Consider the following 17,107-nt stretch of genomic DNA (forward strand, 5'->3'; position numbering starts at 1 on the left):
TTGCTGGTAGTAGGCTATAGCCTATAATTATTATAAAAATGTGGCATATTTGCAACTAGTATGTGAGTTTAAATTATTGAAACAAATCAGAAGTTACTCAGAGTACAATTTGTGTGTGTGTGTGTGTGTGTGTGTGTGTGTGTGTGTGTGTGTGTGTGTGTGTGTGTGTGTGTGTGTGTGTGTGTGTGTGTGTGTGTGTGTGTGTGTGTGTGTGTTCAATTTGTCATTCATTTTGTATGCTTTGAAATTATTATATTTTGTGTTTTGCTTGATCAAAAAAATAATACAAATTGAATGAGAAAAAAAAGAGGTTACTCAGAAGTTTGTTTTAAAGTATTTCACTTTTACTTAGTTTTTGCTTGTTTGGAAATTCTTATGGTCGACATGAAGGCAACATTCACAATATTTTATACCATTTTATACTTGATGGGTAGTTGATTATTTGGAAGGAAATTCTGCCTATGTTTTTCTTTCTTTTTTATAAGAGTAAAAAATAAGTTGCTTTGAAATGGATTCACAAGATATGCCCACTCTCTGTCCCAATTAGACCCTCCTACACAGTTATTATGCAGTAGTGTTTGAGTCTCTTGCTGTAGCACTTTTCTCACTTTTCTCTTTGAGCTTTGCGACCTTGAAAAGTTGGAAAATGCAAAGCTTTGTTGTTTAATTGGTCCAAGAAATGTTGAAGTGTGTCTTGATGTGGACTTGAGCTGCACCATATAATGGTGACAAATGGGAGATAATGGAGCCCATGTGTTCTTTATTTATTACAGTTTATCTTGTGCCGACAGTGATTCTCATGTTATCAACAGAACAGACAAAAAACCCTATTTTAGTAACTTTGTTATTTTCACATTGTTGACTGAAAAATCTCAGTTATTTCCTCTTCTCGATGTAGCCAGGGGAAAACAAGATGTGGAAAAGAGTAAACAGTGCTTCCTAGTGCGTTTTGCTGTGGAAACATATTGAATGCACATTGTGTATTTTATTTAAAAAGTTGACATCTCGATCAAATGGTCTTTGATATAGGAATCTGCTTTGACTGGCCTGTATAGTGTCAGTCACTTCCCTTTGGGGTGTTCCGGTGCATGCACTCGCCATGCCTGGCTACTTGCTGTAAATATGATATATGAGCCTGGCAAAGATTGAGATGGCTGGGTAGCATCCATCCTTTTATGACTGTCATGGTCTCTAATCATGCTCAACCAATTACATTAACTTTTAGCTCATGGGTTTCAAAGGAGCTGTTAAGTTAGCAGAGCAATTTCCCTCGGAATATTTTTGATCCTTGCAGTAAAGCCAGTGGTATTCATTCAGAAGAGTCTACACAGGGAACTTGCATCTAGTTTCTTAAGAATGTGTTAAAGACTAAAGCCTGATTTATAGTTGTGCACCTGAGTCGCATTGTGAGTTTGTAGATTGTCTATTTTGGGTGCACAACACGATGTGCAACAATGAATATAAGTATAAATCAGGTGTAATGGTCAAGCAGCATTCATTAGGGTCACATTTGCCACTTTGCTATTATCGCAATCATCGTATCCCATTTCTCACAATAATAACATTGTTGTGATAACATTAACAACATTAATAACATGGTTCGTTCTTGTCCGTCCTCGTGCAGGGGCTAATCGATTTCGTATTGAACACACTACATGCGAAATGAGTCTGTTGAAGATGACTTCACCGTGGAAGTGATTATACGAGAGCGTGATTACTCCATTATGTGAACGCTGCGAGGTATATAGGGCTCATTTTCTCTAATGCTTCGCTTGGAAGGAGGGGAATGAACAAGTCATTTTGGCGTGACTCTCAGCATGCGTGGGGGGGTGGATATCACCTGTAAAATATTGATGAGTTTGAAATTGCGTTGAACTAGATGACGTGAAGGAATTATATATTTCTTCTTCTCTTTCGAAAGTGAAATATTTTGTACTCGCTCTCACTCTCTTTCTCTCTAGGCTCCTCTCTCTCTCCATTTTATTGCTTTGAGATGCTGCGATACTTCTCTGCATCCTCCAGTGGTTGGTGGTTGTTGGAAAATGCAGTTATTGTAATTGACCAGTACGGGCTAACATCCTCATCTTTGAGAGATAGTATCTGAGGGGACACAATATGTCCAACATCTCAAGGACAACCTCTTGTTTGATCGACAGCCTTTTCATGCTCCTGCTGTACAGATGAGATTTTTGTATACAATGGCTAAGCTAAGTAACCTTGAACATCAGATATCAGTTTTACCAAGCACTCGTTGATGTCTCTCGGAACAGGCAGCACACGGTGGACAAAGTCAAATGTTACTCAACTACAAGTTGAAGTTGCTTTTAAAAATACTTAAGTATTCAAAAGTACATTTTTTTAAGTAGCCTATTCAAAGGTAAAACATGTTTTTGTGCATTGCCATTACTGTAAAAAAACAAAAAACACATTGTGATGTTGTAGATCTTTTATTTGTTTTTCTCCTAGAAATGTATAGTGGTCAAAAGTACAATATATGTCTTTGAAATGTGGTGGCCTGAAAGTCAAGTAACCAAAAATACAAATACTCAAGTAAATTACAAATACAACAAAAAAAAGAAAAGAGTAAATGTACAGTACGTCAGTACTTAGTTACTGTCCACCACTGACAGTTACATCCCTAAAACCTTGAGGGGACAGTTGTTCCTGTCTCTGGAGTCTTAAGGAGAGGGAGTGAAGAGTCCTGTAAGTGGGTTTCAAAGTCAGTGGGCTCTATTGTAGAACTTTCTATCACTGCACTTCTTAGCATATCTGTCATGTAACGAATGTTAAAATACGCTTGCTGGCTTAACAGATGTTCAACAAAATACACACCATCTGGTGACAGCATAACAATGGACCTCAACAGAGCAGAGAGAGCGTGAAGGAAGGAAATACATTTCAACACTGCACTTTTCTCCCCCAAAAGTGTTGGAGACTGCTTGATGCCCACAATAGCAGTCCACACATCTCTGCTCTATTGAATAATCTGGTGAAAAATGTGAAAATAGCCAATCTACAAGCTCACGTGATGTGTTGTGAGCTAGTAGATCTGCTTATGTTTTAATTTACAAAGTGGAAGTCTTTGGAATTGTTGGACTAAAGAAAAAGGACAATAGTGAAGTGTAATGTTGTTCAAATACAATTTTTAAATACTGATGTTATCACACATATATCTGACAGATACAGGTCCAGGTGCCATTACAACCTTGTGTGAAACTCAACATTAAATTGGCATCCTTTTTCTAAAATGTAAAGAAATTAAGAATAAATGTATGCTTTGGAAAATTTCAGAAATCATGTAAAGTAATGATTTTAACATGCCCAGTACATCACATAAATTAATTAAAATAATGGTGCCCAGTGTTCTCAGGGGCCCCACTGTTACCTCTCTGCCGGTCTACATTTCCCAAAAGGAAATGCATGTAATTAATTCAGCCTGCCCAGATGGAAGGATAAAACATATCCCATAAAAATGAATGACCAGCATAGCGAACCCGGTTAGGTTAATACTTAATCTACATTTCCTTGCTAAGAGAAGGCTTTCAACTGTAATTTGTAACATTTAAAGATCTAAGCCTAAAGGTCTACTAAGAGTACACTGTATATTATATCAGAACACATGACAATGTGAATATTACACCGCCATTTTTGTAATATATATATTTTTGAAACAAGCTAGATTTTTTCACAAGGCATAGGATGAGAGGAGCTTCAGCCACAAGGACTGCTCAGCTGACTTGTGTTTCAATTGGAATTCTGGCTAAATGTGACATCTACATATTGACATTATGTGAAAGTCATCAGCATGTAAGGGAAAACATCATTAGGTGATTGAGAATTCCAATGCAGGACACACTCAGACTGTAAGCGAGAACACTCCATTGACAACTCTGTATGCAGATACGATATATGTTATAGTAGCGTTGAAGTGCATAAACTCCTTATTATAAATGAACGCACATTTGAGAGTCCTTTGGTGCAACCCCCCCCCCAAAAAAACCTAGGTCTACAGAGATGTGGAAAAAGTGATATGGTCTGATATCAGATATGTCGTCTATCACCATATTCTCAACCAGTGTGGATGAGTGCATGTGTGCCGTACACCAAGTGCATGCTTGACCTCTTCAGCAAAGGGGTGCTGCGGCTTTGTTATGCTGTGATGGCCATTTTCCTGGTGGTTTTCATTATTTTTGGGTCCACTTGCCCTCTTAGAGCAGGGGTCCGCAAGTAAGTTTGGCCTCCGGCCATTTATTTTCTAAACCATGAGATGGTGTGCCAGAACATAATCAATGGTTAAGAACTGGAACTTGGACCAGATTGCCTCAACTGCATTTATATAGCACTTTTTATAGTGTTTTCAGTCCCTCAAATGTTCTCTACAGGATATTCCCAATTCACACACGACGCAATGTTGTTGGCACACAGTTACGTGTTACTGTATGTGATACACATTCACACAACTGTGGAGGCTACCATGCAAGGCACCAAGCTGCTTATCGGGAGCAGTTAGGGTTCAATGTCTCAAGGATATCTTTCTTCTCCCAGACAGCCGCTCTTCCTCCTGAGCCACTGCCGCCCTATAGCATCCATCCCTCTGTATGTAATTTTCTACAGACTGTTCTTGCTGACACAGTGTGATCATGTTCTGCATGAAATTCTCAGTCACACGAGGAAGAGATGCTATTTTGTTTTTCCTTACATAAGACACAGGGGGAAAGAGACTGGGAGATGTGGAGAATGGATAAAAATAACTCAAGATATAAAAGAGGACAGGGGCAGGCCCATTAATGGCCCATTTGAGTTATGAAATGTTGTAAACAGGCTGGGTTTTATTTCCCCATATCCCAAAAGTATAATAAGATTCTTGGGTGGGCGCTGATTCTCTATTTGGACATTATAGCCTATATGTGCATGGGACTGTCTGTCCAAAACTATACATGATTTATAAAATACATTTCCAGACCAGATACTATGGTTGATATGCCTCTTCTGGCCCACGTGCCACCTGTTGCCTGCCACTGCCTAGGGTCACTGCAAATCGATACAAGGTTATCCCCCTGATATCATCTTTATCCTTTACTGTCTGGCCCAATTACAATGTCCACCCTAAGCCCTCAAGCCCTGTACCTTCACTGACTTAAGTGACGTCAGTTGGTAAGTGCTTGAGGGGGAGAGGCTGCAAGGGCTCCAAATGGCATAAAAGGAATGGGACAGAAATTTTGAAGATGAGTCCTTCATTCATGACACTTTACATCACTTTTAAAATTCTTCCTGTCCTTCTTTACAATATTTGCTTTAAAGCCTCTTATTGTTAAATAATAATATAATAATATACTTTTCTCCCTTTGAGAATGGTGAGAAAGCAGACTGTTTGTTGACATTCTAATTATTGTAATTCTATTCTATTCTATTATTCATTCTATTATTGCAATTCATATAGTAATTTGCATACTTAACTGATTGATGTTTGGAGGATTCCCCTGGACTGTGGGCAATTCCCTTAGACAAAGTCTGCATCGATGCTGACTTATTGAAACGGTGCATAGAGGGCCCTCATTGACTTACCCATTTCAAATGGGACCACCCTCAAGCCGTCATTGTCTTACCCATTTCAAATGGGACAGCCCTCGAGCCGTCATTGACTCATGATTTCAAATGGGACAGCGCTCGAGCCCTCTCAGACTTCACGGTAACGCGCTGAAACTGTGGATTCAGAGATGTACATGATTTCCTAGTTTTTCTGCCCGAGATTAGTAGAAATCAAGTTTTGGTGTGGAAACTATTTTTGAATTCATAGCATCTGTATTGCTCCCCTCTCATCCCAGCTACTGTAGGTTCTGTCTATGCCTGCATGGAAAATTCTGACTTCAAATCCCCACTGGTGAACTTTGATGTTAGTATTCAGCTGCGGAATGAGGCATCAACATGATAGAACTCTGCTGCATAACTTAACCGTCTTAGACAGGCATGCATGATTGATGAAACCATTTCTCTCTTTTGCGCTGTATAGTAGGAATAACACGCACGCACGCACGCACGCACGCACGCACGCACGCACGCACGCACGCACGCACGCACGCACGCACGCACGCACGCACGCACGCACGCACGCACGCACACACGCACCTTTTGGACACTAAGGAAAACAAATGTGCATGCCTATACATTGGAAATGTGCTTTTTGTTATTGGTACATTGTAAGGAGGGCTTATTTACAGTATATTGGGATGTTTACAATGTTCTGATTACTGCAGACATCCACTGAGTATGGACTCATCTCTCTCTCTCTCTCTCTCTCTCTCTCTCTCTCTATGTATTTGTGTGTAGTCCCATGTGGTGGAGTTCTGACGGCACGCAAGGGGACCATCCTCTCTCCTGGATACCCTGACCCGTACGCCAACTATCTGAACTGTGCCTGGAAGATCTCTGTTCCTGAGGGAGCTGGCATACAAGTGAGAGGCCATAATCAGAGGCCTATATAATGTTTGATATGTTTTAGGGGGTTGTGTGTCAGATCTGGATGTGTGTATAATCATGATATTTGTGTAAATAATCAAATTATATAATATGGTAGTCATTTTGTTCCACTCCAAAGTGTATATATTAGTTTTTTAGTTTAGTTTTCATCCACAAAGTGTTCTTTTAGGACTATCTCTCTCCATCTTCATTTGTATAAGTAAGTGTCTTTTGTTTTACAGATTCAAGTTGTGACCTTTGCCACCGAACACAACTGGGATTCATTGGATTTTTTCGATGGAACTGATGGCAATGCTCCCAGACTTGGCAGCTACTCAGGTAAAACTGACGCAACTGAATTTTCTTGTCAGCTCCCGCCTGAATTTCAATCAAACGTCACCAGACCCCAGGCTCCACCGTGATGGATGTGGTGGCATTTAGCATAGCCTTTCATAGTGCTTTTTATGAACCCTAGGAAGCTTTTAGTGAAAGGAATGAAATACGCCAGTTACTGTACATTAGTTTGTAGGAGGTCTTCACTCTCCACGACCCGAGACTGTGTAGATATCTGTAAGTCTTATACATTATTGATGATATATCTTACCATTTGTCCGAGATATGGGTGTTAAAGCTGCATCTTTATCCCCAATTGATTGCTGAATGAAGTTAGCCAACGATTGTTATGCCATGGATTGCCAGTATGCTTTTTATGCTGGAACTATACTACTAGGAGCAAGCATGGTTATACAAAAACAATGTTGGTGTAACTAAGATATTCACTGACAAATATATATTTCATGTACAGAAATTAACAACTAAACAAAAGAAAACATGGTTGAGCATTTCCTGGTTTTAATGTGGAGCAGGGAAAAGATGACAGACGGGGAGAATATATTGTTTTCTGTGCCCCTCGGGGCACAGGTCTCCACCAGGCCAGGTCAGGTTGTGGCCTCCTGGTGGCGCTATAACAGGCCAATGTGAAAAGGGTGCAATTTCTTCTTACGCCTTTGATGGCAATTGGATGAATTGAGGCATTTTGTTCCAAAAATCCACCTGTTGGTGGCGCTATGACAGGCCAATGTGAAAAGGGTGGGATATATTCCTCAGCCTAGTAGGAAAGTGCGTGAAAGATTTCACGTAAATTGCACGCTATGTTCATGATTTGGCTTTTTGTTCAAAACGGGCCAATCCTGCAAACTTTGAAAGCCAATGTTTGCCAATTAGGATGGAATATGAAATATCGGACAGATCCGTCTTGAGCACATGACTATAGAGACACTGTGAAACGATTTGTGGGAGAATCTGCAAGAGTAATAGGAAAATAATGTGTTTTACAAAAGCCAGCCTCCTGGTGGCACTATACGGATGCATAGGACGTGTACACACGTCCTATGCATCCGTCGATTGGATTCCCTATGACGTGTGGACACGTCCTATGAACAGAACCTGTTAAGAACGCATACAACAAAATATTTTTCCTTTATAGCCTACACTCTTTGAACAAAGGAAACTCCGATACATAGATTCCCTTTTACCTTTGTACTGGTAAATCTTGAACTGACAATTTTATTGCTGGCGAACACATTACTATTATATACTATTACATACTATATGGTCCCCTCCTTATTTCCCTGTGCACCAAATCTCTTCTCTAAAATCTCTGATCTACAAGCTCACATGTCCAGAATAAGGACACTAGTGTTTATGGGGTTATACTATAGAGATGCGTGTGGAGAGACATTTCAGGCCACCTACGTGGCTAGAGTTGTCTTGCACAGACATACTCAACATCTTTTGCACATACATGTGTAGCAGGGCTGACCGTCATCATCAGCCCTGCAGGCAACTGTGCACCTGTTTCGGTCTGCAAGTTGCAGGCGTTGTCATCATGACAATATGCTGCATGCGCTTGAATTGTCAACCTAGAAGTTTCTCTGTAGCCATTGGCCCAGCTGGCTCAGCATTGCATACATAATTATAGCTGCTTAATATCGCCAATTTGACATTGGGTAGGCAGATTTCTAGACATATACAAGTTACTAAATATACATTGATTGATGTTCCTTGATTTATACTCTGTCCGTACAGTATATAGTCGGTTCCGCGCATCAAAAATAGCTGATCTACTGTACAATGCCTTGCATCTGTGGACAGGTTTTAGTTCAGCTCCTTTTGGCACACGTCACGGTTGTACGACAAAGCATATATTAATTAGCCATTATGCACGTTACAGTAGCGGAAAAGTACTGATGCTTCAGTATATTGTGCAACACTATTGTGAAGTAGAACACGCACCTGACCTCAAACCTCAAACCCTTAGATCTCCATATATGGAGCTGACCGGTTCTGACATTCCATATGTTGATCCTACCACACCCGTCCTTCCTGTTCTGACATTCCATAATGTTGATCTGACCTCATCGAGCGCTAGCGCTTTGGCATGGGGGGTCAGATCAACATATGGAATGAATTCTGTACTGTGTTTTGAGTGTACAGGGTCTTACTTGTACTGTAGTGTACATGAAGAAACAAGACCATAGTTTTATGTGGCGTCCTATCCTATGCAGGTCCCATGTTACTCTATAGATTTATTTTCATTTCAGTACAAGCGCCCAAGCCCTCATAAATCTCTTTTAATACTTGTGTAGTATATGGGCAAAGGCCACTCATCTACATAAGGACCTGAAGTGAGTGTGAAAGCCAATGTGCAATAGAAGCACTTTGGGACCATAATATAGCCTTATTTTTGAATATGCAATATCTCTTGTATATGTTGCCTACTGTAAACCCATCAACCTTGCTTATAACCCTCACATATCCCTATTTAAAGCCTTCTCATGAATGTAGAAAATAATAGTAGGGAGTTGAAAATATCTCTGAAACTGAACATTATTAGTTTGTTGTATAGCCTACTGTCATTGCTCATCAAGAGTTGTGGTGCAAACAAATAGTATTTTTCTTCTTAAGGAGGTTTCTACCCAAAGTATCTAAGTGTCAGCCATGCTAAGAGCTGGTTCAATGAATTCTAAGGAAAGGTGCGTCATTGCTTCCTTTGAGTTTGAGTTTATTTAGGATCCCTATATTAGCTGTTACACATGCCAACAGCTATTTCTTCCTGGGGCCCTGGAGTTCTCTACCTTACTTTATTACATAGCTTGCTGAATGCTTGATTCTGATTGGTCAATCGCTGAATTCAGCGGTGTGTTATTTCTTAATAACATACTGCTCCGCTCTATAACAGACCGCAGCCTAATCAAACCCTCTGAGCACCTGCTGGGCCCTGCTGATTTACTGCTGTTTCTAACATATTCCCAACGGGATATAATTCACCTTCAGGGTGATTAACCAGCTCGGCTTCGCCTCAGTGGTTAAACTCAATGACCACCTAGCCAGATATTATCCCGCTTATTACATGGCTACCTAACATAAATTAATAAATTGACCCCCAGATATTATTGTTATCCCTTACACAGGGTACACTGCAGGGTAATCCTTTAAAATTAAAATGTATGGGAAATCTGCAAGGAAAATGCTTACCTTTCTTTACAAAATAATGTGTTCATAATGGTGTCTACTATCACCTATCAAGTTGTTCAAATTTGTTTCCCTTGGGAAACTTTGTGACAACTGCTGATAGTTGGGGTACCATTAACAATCTATATAAGGCAAAATTAAAACAAATATATATATAATAATTGTGCTTTAAGTAGCATGTGACATGTCAAACTAGGGGGTTTTCATGATTCTGAATCCATTGCAAGCATCAGTTTAGCACGAAAAACACTCTGCTAAAAACAGCCATAGCCGTCATCACAAATGTGATGAGGTCAGCACATTTGTGCTATGGCCGAATTTAGCTCAAGGAGGGGTTTTCATGCAAAACTAATGCTTGCAATGGATTCAGAATCATGAAACCCCCTAGTTTGACATGTCACATCTATAAAAAATAGGCCTCTGCCAGGGCTCTGGACTGTGTGGGGCATGCATTTCCAGCTTGCATCGTTCCAAGTAGGCAAGTGCCCAACAGGCACCCCTGTAGAGGCCCCACGGGCACCGCTCTAGTGCTACTTAAAGCATAATGAAATTTTGATAATTTTTGCCATATACTGAATCTGTGCCAGAACGAGATAATCTTGTGAATAGCTTTTTTTTGTACTCACATGGTAGAAACACCTACATCTCGATCCACTGCTTAATAGTCCTTTTTCTCCTCAAAATGAGACAAACTGCGATCTTTGGGCCCTTATAAAACCCTAATCTTTGATCACGCTAAAAGTTAATCCACCGCGCATTGATACACAGCCTAGAATTAGGATGTGGCTCAAATATGGAGGGATATCACTTCCGGGTCGGGTAGACGTGGTCTCTTCTTTCGCGTTTTTCACGCATAACACTGGCACTGGCCTCACAATCCCACCTATAGTAACGGGAGGGAATGTGTTAACAAAATTGAAACAAATTGATAGGTGATATTAGACACCTTTTATGAACACATTTGTGAAGAAAGCTAGTGGTAAGATCCTTTTGTTTTTTGCTGATTTTACACACATTTTGCTAATTTTTTAGAAAGATTTGCTACACCATAATTTCTTGCTCTGAAAAATGCATTTCCTAAATCAAACCCCAAGTTACGTTTTGATTGTATGGACAATCATCCTGGCAGTAGAGTAGTAGGTCTGGTGTATTGCATTTCTCAAATATGTATTATATCAAACTATGCAGGATTCACATCAATAGGAAATAATAACCTCATGCTCATTTTCCTCTTCTCTGCATGTCTGTATTTCCCGAACTAATCTCACAAACTGCTGGAGCGATCAGCATCACATTTCTTGTGCATTCTGCAAATAGGAAGGTTTTTCCCACATTTGTTGCACACCTTTTGAATTATTTAACTTTACTTTTATAATAACAGTCAATGTGAGAACACTGTGTGATTTATTTTTATTTTTTTCTCCCATTATAAAAGGCAAGCACCTTGTGTTGCATCGATAATCTTTTATTATATCACGATGACCAGCACCTCTGGGCATGCACATGCATAATATTATCCCTTTTCAATTCCTGGAAGGAATGCCAAAAGCCTATATTGTGGCAAAGTGTAAAATTAGGCCTAATGGTGGTGCTGCTAGGGGAAAATCCAAGGGATCGCCATTCTCCACACTAATCAGGGAGCATTTCATAGCAATCTAGTCAGTAGTCATTGACATGTTTGCCAGTAAAGTGCCGTACGGAAGGACAAACAGATTGAACAACATACTTTAGGCTAAAGTATGTTGTTCAATCTGTTTGTCCAGCCATCCTTGGAGCCCCAGTGCCTGTAGTCTAGCCAAAGGGCTCGACGTGATGAAAGCACACTTATCTTGCCACATGGTACCGGATTATAAACGGGTCTGCAATGCATTCTATATTCCATATCGTAGTTTAAGAACCACATGTACAGTATAATGATGGTTAATTTCACTTCTATCAGAATTTGCTTTCCTAATAGTAGGTGAAGCTATCTCTAATGGTGGATATCTTATTTTGGAATGAAAGTAGTTATCTTGTAGACTTGTACTGATTTGAATGTGTAGCACTCTCACAGGGTTGCACTGTGGTATGAAAGGCTTGAAATGGAAGGCAATCAATTTTATCCTCAGGGAAACTTTGACTATATTTAACAGTCTGCATGCAAAATATGTCAAGGCGTATATGGAATACAATACACCTTAATGCTTGAAGACAAATGAAATATTCTTAACTGAATGTCCCCGGATTCTAATTTTAATTCTGTGGTGCATGCTCCTACTTGTGGGCTTTCTCTTATTACCCTCCAATGAATAGTGAGACAGAACCCAAAGAAGGCATAATGGTCTGTACTACTCTGTAGAGATTCTGAACTTCTGTGACAGAGGTCGTTATAGAGATTTTAGTTTAGAGATATAAAGTTCATGCCAATAACGTCTGGGACATGAGAGCTTTCCAAAGGTGCTTCCAGCACTGCAGATGCTATTCAGGTGTGACTTATCAGTGTACCCATAATCACAGTGAAGAATGCCCTCAAGATGATCATGATGTCGATACAGTTTTTACAAACATCCTTTTATATAATTGGCTAATACAATAGTGAATGTGTGTGGACTGCCAGCAAGACTATACGGTTTCTTCAAAGGATAGTTAAAGGAGTCATATTTTATAATATTTGATGATGATGATGATGATGATGATAAAATACTACTACTACTACTACTACTACTACTACTACTACTACTACTACTACTACTAATAATAATACATCAGACTTACATAGTGCTTTTCTTGATACTCGGATAGATGAGCTCCTCCCTTCACTTTTTCCAAAATATGTCCAAATGGAAGATGGGGTTACACTTGTTCTTTGAGCGTAGCAACAGTTTGGTGTGTGTGTGGGCTGCAGTTTAGCTAGACATGTAAAGCTCTATTTGCTTCCTGACACCCAAGAACAGCACATTTTCCATGGAAATGCTCACAACAGACGCCTCTGTCTGTTGGGGGTGTATAACAACAATGTTGCCAACACACACCTGCATAGTTGAGCTTTAATAATGTTTTGTTTACTCTACTGTACTATATGTCATATTTGTGGATGTACCATTATGTCTGGATGCAGAACGACATTCTGTTGTTTTCAGGTACAACTATCCCCCAGCTGCTGAACAGCACCTCCAACAACCTGTACCTGACGTTTCAGTCCGACATCAGTGTGTCAGCGATCGGCTTCCACCTGGAGTACACAGGTATGAGAGAGAGAGCCTTAGTCTTGTATATGTGGGGGACTTCTCTCTGTGCAAAGTATGGGAGGTGAAAGACATCTTGTCTAGCTGGCACAAGTTGATGGAGAGAGGGAGAGGGAGAGAGAGAGAGAGAGAGAGAGAGAGAGAGAGAGAAAGGGAGAGAGAGAGTGTGAATGCGGTGAGTAAATGTCTGTCAGCCTCTCTGCACGCCTGTCTGTATGTCACCTAACCTCTATTCATTCCTAATTTGATGCCTTCATTGCTGCATTCAGCACATCTCTGCCTAGCTGCCTGTCTCAGCGGGCTGGCCTCTCTATGATGAACCTCCTACTGTTTCCTCCACGACTGCGTCTTACAGCAGCACTCTCCTGCTTCTCGATAGTGGTTTCCCAGGCCTCGTCCTGGTCTCCACTCATTCGTCTCTTGTCTCTCATATTCCCTAAGTGACCAAACTCCCACCTCCCCTCTGGATTTTATATATTCCTTGTTCAAGCAGAACAAATTATCTCTAGGCTATTCTACTATGCACTTGTCTGTCAGTGTTCCTCCCTCTCCCTGGGATGAACCTCACGTCTCTCTCTATGCGAGTTTGACTCTCCTACACCCTACAGCTACTTTAACGTCTCACTCACGCTACAAGAAATAATATTTGGCTGTGGGCGGCTTTGTCATTCATTTTCCATGGAGCGCTGAAGCAAGGATGGTGGAGAAAGCGCCCGCCACAGGGAACGGAGATAAGTTGAATTGCCTTGCGTTGCACGTGGATCAAATTTGTGTTGATCCACAAGTGTGAGTGTCGCTGCAGCGGAACGTCAGTCAATAATAATAGCTCTGCGACCACACGCATGCAGGTGTGGGATTACTTAACCTGCATGGCCAAGCAGAGTGGCCCCTTTTCAGTTAAATCAATTCTGGCTTAAATGAATGATCAATGGTGCAGATAAAATGAGTAGTGAGTCAGCAAGTCAATCTCTGTCGCCTTTGTGGCTGTGAAGCCATTTTCCTGAAAATGAATACGTTGTGTCTCACAATCAGCTCATCCTGATGAGCCCCTTTCCCTCGGCTTGGAACTGCTCCAATAGTCCTGTCCATCTCAATAGGCTTGTCTCCCTCCGACAACTGACCCTTACTGCTGAGAATGTCTTCAGACTTGTCTCACAGTAGGAGCGTTACTCCAGGCTCTGTGTCACAGTTGGCCATTGATATCTATTGACTTCCCCTGCTACTGCAGGGGAAGTCAATAGATATCAACTTGATTTTAAAGTTTTTACACCGTGGCTCAAACCGTGGCCAAATTTGGAGACATACATCGATTGATGAATTGAATACATAGGACGATGATGGAAACAATGTTATCCTAGCTGTAATGCCTTACTGTACCAGGTGCTGTTTACATTTCTGACTAATAGTATTCAATCAATCAATCAATCAATAACTCATAGACGACTGATGTCACAAACTCGCCACATGAAGATCCACATGATGGGAGCCACAGCTTTTATTACACCCTATCTTGATTTGATTCACCATCATATTTGATATTGTTGTAAAGCACATTTTGAAAAGCACTTATACATAATGTTATATTATTATAAGTGCAAGTCAGTTGTTGTAATTGACTGCCCCCTTCCCAGTATGCTAGACATTTTGTTTTTGTTTTGTGTGATTGACATGCCTTACTTCATTTTCAAAGATTTTGTGATGGAAAATCAAATTTGGTACTGTAATTCCTTTGAGTACCTCATTGCCTCATACTCGCTTGGACAATCACATAGGCTACTGTAGATGCCAGGTTGTTAAGAGCCTAGTTTAATTGCACCAAATGGCCTATTGAATGAGACTGCATTCCTTCAGGGAACATTTTTTGCTGGTGTCACAGCCTGCTGACTCAGCTAAAGCTCTTTGTTTCTTGGACCACATGATTCCTCTAGTCTATTTTTTTGTTTTGCATGTATTTATTTATTTATGTATTTATTTAGATAAATAAAAGCCTGGGTACTGAGGCTAGATAACTTATGGTTTGCTACATTACAAAACTTGATATGTATACTTGTATGGCTTGCAGTAGACAATGCTTCACACACACTATAGTGTACTGCAGGGGTTCTCAACGTTTTTGGCTGGGGACCCCCGGAAATGCTTTGGCCATGTCTCGTGTCACGGCCCACGGGTTGAGAACCCCTGGTGTACTGTACCACCAGCTGCCAAAAACATAAAAAAAATACTGCAGCATACTTAGTATGATTCTTACTGTTTAAATAGTTAAATATACATTTTCCAACAAGTCATAATGATTTTGTTCAAACTCACGACTCCACTGTCTCAGGTGACTGCAACGAGTCTCTTCTGCTGAGGTGGTTAATATGGCCAAAGCCCTCTACATCTATTTCCTTTACCCCTTCGGCTGTTCTTTATTTTATGTACAACATCCCAGTACTCAAATCTCTTACAACCACTCAGCTATTTTTATGGCATGGCATGGAGACAAATTAGTCTCTCTGTCCGGTGTCTAATCTTGCAAAACACATCGCCCAAGTTCCTGTGCTTCCAGTAGGCCAAAGAAATACCTCCATGTATTTATTTCACATATCAGTTTTCGAGTCCGTTTTATTTGTCACATCACAGGTTTACAGGTGTAAAGAAGTGGGTGAGGACAGAGGTAGAGTGAGAGCAAAGGGAAAGAGATAGGAAACAGGTTGAATAGAACAAAAAAAGACAACGTTTCAGCCTCATAGGCCTCTGACGAAGGCCCGTGGAGGTGTGCGGATCTCCTCTCTCCTTTCTCATACATTATATAACATTAGCATCATATACTGGTGTTTATCTTACTTTATACATTTGTTAAATATTCAACGTTGGATTTTGCCCAAATCTGGAGTCATACATTGACCACATGAAGTCCAGAAGATTCAGAAGGTTACCTGGTCTGTGGGTTGAAGTGTCCCTGAGCAAGACAACTTAAATCATCATGACCGTCTGAGCAGCCATCAGCTGTCTGCAGCTGAAACTGTATTTCGTCCGCAGGATTACTTCCCTTCCCTTCCCTTCCCTTCCCTTCCCTTCCCTTCCCTTCCCTTCCCTTCCCTTCCCTTCCCTTCCCTTCCCTTCCCTTCCCTTCCCTACACCATCTCTCTCAGCAGATCTACAAGCTCTGGCTCATGCGAGACATTGTGAGCTTGTACATCTTTGGAGAATGTTAGCCTATTTTCGTCAAATATTTACCTATGATTTGCCCAGAATAGGGTTGCTAGAGTGTATATGGTTAATACGGAACCTGGGGGGGACAGTAAGGAGTTAAGTATCTTGCCCAGAGACAATTTAACACATAGACTGGGCGAGCTTCGGATTCCCAGACGGCCGCTGTATCCACTCAGCTACATCCGCCATTGTTCAACCATCCTCCCATATATTGTATTTCTACCTGTTTTCTCTCTCTCTCTACCGGTCCCTCTGAGTGTGTTTCTTTATGTGTTGTGTTGTGAGTATGTGTGCAGTGCAGTGTGCACGCGTGTGCTCGCATATATGAGAGAGAGAGAGAGAGTGTGCATGCATTTTTATGTGTCCACCTTCTCAGCATTTTCCTCTGCATGGTTATAAATACATGGTGTATGATTCGAGAATACCTCCTGAGTCTGCTCACTAGTCACTAATTATGTGTACTGCTGTAGCTGAGGCACATGGAAATGTCTTTTTGTATTTTACAGATGTACCAATCATCTGGCACAGCAGTCTGTTTTGTGTCTGTCTCTTTCTCAATTTCATAGAACAAAGTAGTCATAAGATATTTAATTGATGCATTGCCTATATTTTCTGCACCTTCTGGCAGAAGAAAAGAGTACAAAATTAGAATGCACCAAACGGTGGTTTTCAGTGAGTTTAATGTGGGACATCAGTAA

The 17,107-nt window shown here is 40.7% G+C and overlaps 1 protein-coding gene across 1 annotated transcript in view; it reads left to right on the forward strand.

Moving 5' to 3' along the window:
- Window positions 1-17,107, forward strand: part of LOC306924819 (CUB and sushi domain-containing protein 3-like) — a gene marked incomplete at both ends in the record, with an annotated part of 337,974 nt that overhangs the window by 192,765 nt on the left and 128,102 nt on the right. Inside the window, 3 exons of the mRNA XM_079503471.1 lie at window positions 6,328-6,452; window positions 6,699-6,795; window positions 13,110-13,214. Of these exons, the coding sequence (XP_079359597.1) occupies window positions 6,328-6,452; window positions 6,699-6,795; window positions 13,110-13,214 (327 nt within the window). The remainder of the gene's footprint in view (window positions 1-6,327; window positions 6,453-6,698; window positions 6,796-13,109; window positions 13,215-17,107) is intronic.

Source organism: Electrona antarctica, assembly GCF_951216825.1.
Source record: "Electrona antarctica genome assembly, chromosome: 6".
Classification (NCBI taxonomy): Eukaryota; Metazoa; Chordata; class Actinopteri; order Myctophiformes; family Myctophidae; genus Electrona; species Electrona antarctica.